The sequence below is a fragment of the Crocuta crocuta genome, unplaced genomic scaffold (genome assembly GCF_008692635.1).
Source record: "Crocuta crocuta isolate KB4526 unplaced genomic scaffold, BGI_CrCroc_1.0 scaffold457, whole genome shotgun sequence".
Taxonomy (NCBI): Eukaryota; Metazoa; Chordata; class Mammalia; order Carnivora; family Hyaenidae; genus Crocuta; species Crocuta crocuta.
In genome coordinates this window covers 7,730,153-7,736,152 of record NW_027531318.1, presented here as the reverse complement: position 1 = coordinate 7,736,152, position 6,000 = coordinate 7,730,153, and the positions used below count along the sequence as shown (strand labels likewise).

At 38.3% G+C, this 6,000-nt stretch overlaps 1 protein-coding gene across 2 annotated transcripts in view; it reads right to left on the bottom strand.

The window, feature by feature from the left end:
- Positions 1–1,995: 1,995 nt before the first annotated feature.
- ODAD2 (outer dynein arm docking complex subunit 2) overlaps positions 1,996–6,000 on the bottom strand; it is a 169,903-nt gene continuing 165,898 nt past the window's right edge. For both annotated transcript variants that reach the window (XM_077771772.1, XM_077771773.1), the window contains one exon: positions 1,996–2,440. In XM_077771772.1, coding sequence (XP_077627898.1) covers positions 2,327–2,440 — 114 coding nt within the window. In that variant the 3' untranslated portion in view covers positions 1,996–2,326. The remainder of the gene's footprint in view (positions 2,441–6,000) is intronic.

The window sequence follows — 6,000 nt, the reverse complement described above, 5'->3', positions numbered from 1 at the left end:
GTTATTTGTAGTGCAAGTCATCCTGATAGTAACAAAAGAGCATCCACTATGAACAGCAGACTGATCACAGCAGGGATTTCCAGAAGGAAGCCCTGCAAACCATAGACCCTGGGAGATGAAAGAGTATCTACTTAAAATTCCTTCCACCTTGAACTCCTTTCAAACTGAAACAGCTGGCTATCACTAAGAGTATATTGGATTCCCAGGATGTCCTGGGGAAGAATAAAACCTAAAAAAAAAAAAAGAACTGTTGCTGAAAACTTATAAGGAATTAATGTTGCCAGCTTTAAATAGCAGAAAATAAATATAACACAAAAAACACTTACCAAAAACTAATGGAAAAAAAAAATGAGTGCCATTGCAGCGTGTAGTAGCAAAGAAATGGTGTGACTGTCCTCATGTTTGTTCTCTGATAGCTGTGAGCACTTTCACTATCTTTGACATTTTCCTAGTAAGATCAGAGTTTTCTGTTACGACATTTCGAAAACACACTTCCACAGAGCCAAAAATTGACCCTTAAATTCAGCTTCTCATTTGTAGTTCATAAGAATACCAACTTTCTAGAGTTTAAGAATTTAAAACAATTCTTAGAAACATACAGGATGATTTTCATGTTAATTTCCTTTATCTGTTTCCAAGTGCTTAGCTTCTTTTAAATGGCACTGTTGCTTTTCTTTCATGTATTTATTAACCATAAAAAATGAAAACCTCCAGCTTTCTTCTATCAAGCATAGTGTAATGGAACAATCCTTCTTACTATCACTCATCCAGTATTTTTTGTGTTGCAATTGTTTACCTGGTACTTCTCTTTGTTCCTAGGACCCACTAATTCCAAGAATGTCTTGAAATCCTAAGACATTGGTGAAAGCTTCCTTTAGTAAAAATAGAATAATGTTATTTATTTTCTATAGCTGTCATAATCCATGATTTCTAAAATATTTTTAATGTTTGTGAAGCACAGCTAAATGGTAACTTTAACATTAGAAGTGTGCTGATAGTTAAAGAATTTACATTATTATTTAAATTCAATTCTTAGTTGCAATTAATAGCATTGCCCTGTTCCTATTATCTTCTTTTATAACCTCCTCTGAAAAGTGGAGAAGATGAGTTGGTGTTTTACAAAAACTTAAAATTCTCAGAAATATCTTTTTATCAGAGAATCTATCACTAATATAATTTTTCATCCTGTACAGGCTTTTCATTTCATATAAATTATTTACATTTAATTCAATTAAGTTTATGATCTCCTCCCAATTCTGACAAACATAGACAGTACTTAATATTTTTTTAATAAAACCTCCTAGCCTGCTCTTCAAAGAATTAACTGAGATTGCCGGTTTATGGAGCTGGTGCGTCCAAAGCTATTTTCCTGGCTAGTATGAGATGCTTGGGACAGTGAATTCCCAAACATTTCAGCACACCGAGGTTACAAATGCGATTCTTGTAAGTGGCCTCTAATGTTTCCACAACCTGATAAAACGCTATTAATCTTTTGTGGCCACTTTTAATAAAAAGGACTTTGTGTGCTACAAACGAGTTCAGAAATTCCAAGCAATTTTATGTGAAGTAATAGTATCCTTACATCAGTGTAAATTAATTCTTCAGTAAAAGTGTTGGTCAGTCCTAGGAGAGAAATAAAACATATAATTGTTTATGCTTTGTAAGCCCCAAAGTAAAAACCCTACTCATTGCTTATGTTTTTGTGATTTGCATGATCTGGTTCAGTGACAGTTACACATGATCTTCTCCGATGTTCGATCGTATTGAGGAGAAACCTGGGACGATCTCAGGATGCTCTCTCTGGATCCTGCTGCTCAAATCTAAATCCTGTTTAATAACAGTTCGTGAAATCACCACGTCTCCCTAGAGCTCTCCTGTGGGTTGCAAGTGATCAAACAGACAACACCGTAATGAAAGGCAGTGAGATGGGTTTAACAGAAAGAGAATTCTAAATACATGCGGAATGACTGTAAAACCGCACACCGGGAAGGCCATACCTTTTATTAAAATCATCACAGATACAAAAGCCTCACCAAAATAGGTTTATGTACCGTACACCTATTTTCTCAAATTCCTGTAAAATTATCACAAACTTATGGGCTTTACATTTCATTACATGGCATGTCCCTAAAATGTTAAATAGAACAAAAATATCTATGCCATTTTTGGATCAGTAGCACCCTTTGCTACATTTAATTCCTGTCTTTTCATCCAGACATTTATCCATTTGTAAAGGATTTGCTAATAAATGCTTCCCAGTCTAGGCTTCTTGGCCGTGGGACTGACATGTTCTCTGTCATGTAAAATTTGGTAGCTTGTTCACATTTCAAGTGTATCTTGCCTTTTCGGTAGCAAGAGCCAGTCTGCGGATGTTGGAGATACAACCAGCTGCGGCTTCCTGGAGGTCCTGGTCAGGGGACCCAACCATATCCAGCAGAAGCTGTCACATGTAAAAGGGGAGGAGGGTAAGGGAAACAAGTATAAAACGGTTAATCTCAAGGCATAAAGTTAGGCTTTGAAAACAACTTTAAATTAAAAGTTACCAAAAAAAGAAAAAGTACAAGAAACTCTATTTAGGCAAATGCAAATATAAATGCTACTTCACCAGAGGCAGGGATTTCTCATAAATTCTCACCATAGTTATTTTCTGAAGATGAGCTAGACCAGTTTCTCCCTCCTGTTGGTCATCTAACTGCTATGGATTCTGTTTTAAAATTTCTCTTGCATTCTTTCAGGCTTTATTGCTTCAAAGAAGAAGCTAACAGCACACCATGCCTAGACTATTAGTGCATACCCTTAGAGTTAATTTCTCTGCATTCCAACCCATCTGATTATGTCACAACCTAATTATGTCAATCCCCTAACTGCACTGACTCCCAGTGCTAAATAACCAGGGCCCAGTCTGTTAACTTGTCCTTTAAAGGTCTTTTGTGCTCTGGCCTCAGTTTACCTTTCTAGCCATTCATCTTTCTCCTGCTCCATCTTCAAGGTCACACACTTCCCCACTTCTTTTGCCTTGCTTGAGGCTATCCCTGTACCTAAAAGGTCCTCGCATTCTCTTCTTTGACTTTCTAAATTTTATCTATCTTTCATTACCCAGTTAACTTTTCCACAAAGCCTTTGCTGATTTCCATCAAATAAAATGTCATTTCTCCCTCATCAGAACTCTCCTAGCAGTTTATGCAAATGCCTCCTACTTATAACTTCTCGTTTATTTTTTAAGTTTTGGTTTTTTTTATTTATTTAAGTAATCTCTACACACAACACGGGGCTCAAACTCACAACCCCAAGATGGACAGTCACATACTCTTCCAACTGAGCCAGCCAGGCACCCCTATGTCTTCCCTTTTAAACAGATATTTGGATTAATGTTTTCTGTCCTTCTTTAGGTTGTAAGCTCTGAAACTTATAATACCATACCATGTCTAATACATAGTAGATACCAAATAAATTAATTAGAACTTTAAATGTCTATCAGTTATGATTCCAATGAGTCGTTTTGAGAAAGGATTTGAAAATCTGAGTTGTATATTTTCTACACAGCAGCATTTGAGTACGAATGTTGACAATGACAGAAAATAGGGATGACTTGATAAGCAAAGAAATACTGTAAAGAAAAGTATTATGAAACATTTTAACTATGGCAGGCTTAGGGGCTGGGCTTTTATTCCACAGGTAATAAAGAGAAGTTATTTAAAGTCTTTAATCAGGAGAGTGTCATGGTCACATTTGTATTTTTAGAAATGTGAAAAAAGATACTTTTTTAGTTATCTAGAAAGATAACTTTCCTGGTACTGTACAGAATATGGACTATAGAGAAAAGAAGTGGAAGAAGGTACTTCAGGCCAGAGGTCATGAGGATTGAATACAGCAGGACTGAGGCATAGTGTGGCCAGAATGAATTCAGGGCACATTTGGGGGTTAAACCATTCAACAAATGGCCCAAGGATAGCTGGTTATCAAACTAGAAGAAAATAAAAATGGTAATCTCATATCATACATAAACATCATGTCCAGGTGGATTAATGATTTATTTTTAAAAAATTTATTTATTTAAAAAATTTAAAAATGTTTTAAACATTTCTAAAAACATTTAAAAAATGTTTATTTATTGGACCACCTGGGTGGCTCGGTCAAGTTGAGTGTCTGACTTGGGCTCAAATCATGATCTTGTAGTTTGTGAGTTTGAGCCCCACCCTCTGTTGGGTTTGGTGCTGACAGCTCAGAGCCTGGAGCCTGCTTCGGATCCTGTGTCTCCCTCTCTCTGCCCCTCCCCCACTCATATTCTGTCTCTGTCTCTCTCTCTCTCTCTCTCTCTCTCAAAAAAGTATTAAAAAAGTTAAATAAAAATTTTTTAAATGTTTATTTTTGAGAGACAGAGACAAAGCACAAGCAGGGGTGAGGCAGAGAAAGAGGGAGATACAGAATCTGAAGCAGGCTGTAGATTCTGAGCTGTCAGCAAAGAGCCTGATGTGGGGCGCAAACTCATGAACTATGAGATCATGACCTGAGCCAAAGTTGGATGCTTAACAAACTAGGCCACCCAGGCGCCCCATTAATTTTTTTGTGTGTTTGTTTGTTTATAGAGATATAGAGAGCAAGTGGGGAAGGGGCAGAGAGGGAGGGAGACAGAGAATCCCAAGCAGGCTCTGCAGCTGTCAGCACAGAGCCTGATGCAGGCCTCAAACTCATGAACTGTGAGATTATGGCCTGAGCTGAAACCAAGAGTTGAATGCTCAACTGACTGAGCCACCTAGGTGCCCCATGAATTAATGATTTCAATACAAAAGAAAAAAAATATAAAAGATTTAGAAGGTTGTAGAAGAGAAACCCTGAACAAATTGAGGTACTAAAGGATGTTTGGCTTCTCAGGTCCTTGCCCTCCTTGTTGTCCATGATTTTCACCACACTTCAGCCTCTTGTGCCCAGGGTAACACATCTTTAACCTCTCCCTTCTACTGATTCCTTCCCATCATCACTTAAACCATGTCCCCATATATTAACCTCCCTGCTCCCATGCCCCCACCACCATGCTGACTCCTTTTCTTCTCTTCTTTGCCAGATTTCTTTAAAGAGTTGTCTGGATTCACTGCCTCTAGTCTTGAATTCTATTCAACCTACTCCAGGTTGGCTTCTGCCTTCAGCTCCCCATTGAAACAGTCCTCTCAAGGTCATCAAAAACTTTCATCTTGCAAAGAACAACAGACACTTTTGATACCTCTTATTTAACTCCTTAATAGTGTTTGATATAACTGACCACTTTCTCCTCTTTAAGATGGTCTATGCCACTGGCTTCTTTTAAAAATTTTTTTTAATGTTTTATTTATTTCTGAGAGAGAGAGAGACAGCGTGAGCAAGGGAGGGTCAGAGAGAGGGGGAGATACAGAATCTGAAGCAGGCTCCAGGCTCTGAGCTAGCTGTCAGCACAGAGCCAGATGCGGGGCTCGAGCCCACGAAACGTGAGATCATGACCTGAGCTAAAGTCAGACACTTAACCGACGAAGCCACCCAGGCGCCCCACCATTGGCTTCTTATATCATACTGTCCTTGTATCCATTTGTCCTCACCTTCTTGTTCTTCAGTGATGGCTCTTTCTCCCCTTCCCCTCCATAAGTTGTTAGAGTTCCTTAGAACAAATTCCTTTTTTGTCTTCTGTTTTCTCTCCCTAGAGGGTTTCTTTCACTTCCTGCCTTCAAATATCATTTATATGGAGTTGTCTTCTCAATGTATGTCTCCACCTCAGAATCTTCTTCTGGAGAGCACTCTCCACTAGGCAGTCTCACAACTATCTCAAACTTATATTATAGATGATTTTTTTCCCATGTAAACCTGGATTCCCCCACACCCCCAGTATTCTCCTGTGTTAGTGAAGACATCACCACTTAGTTTCTCAAACCAGAAATTTCCTCACCTTACACTCACTCCAACCTCATCTCCCATGCACTCCATCCAACAATTATTGTATCTTTGTGATTCAACTGCCTACAACTGCCTACACAT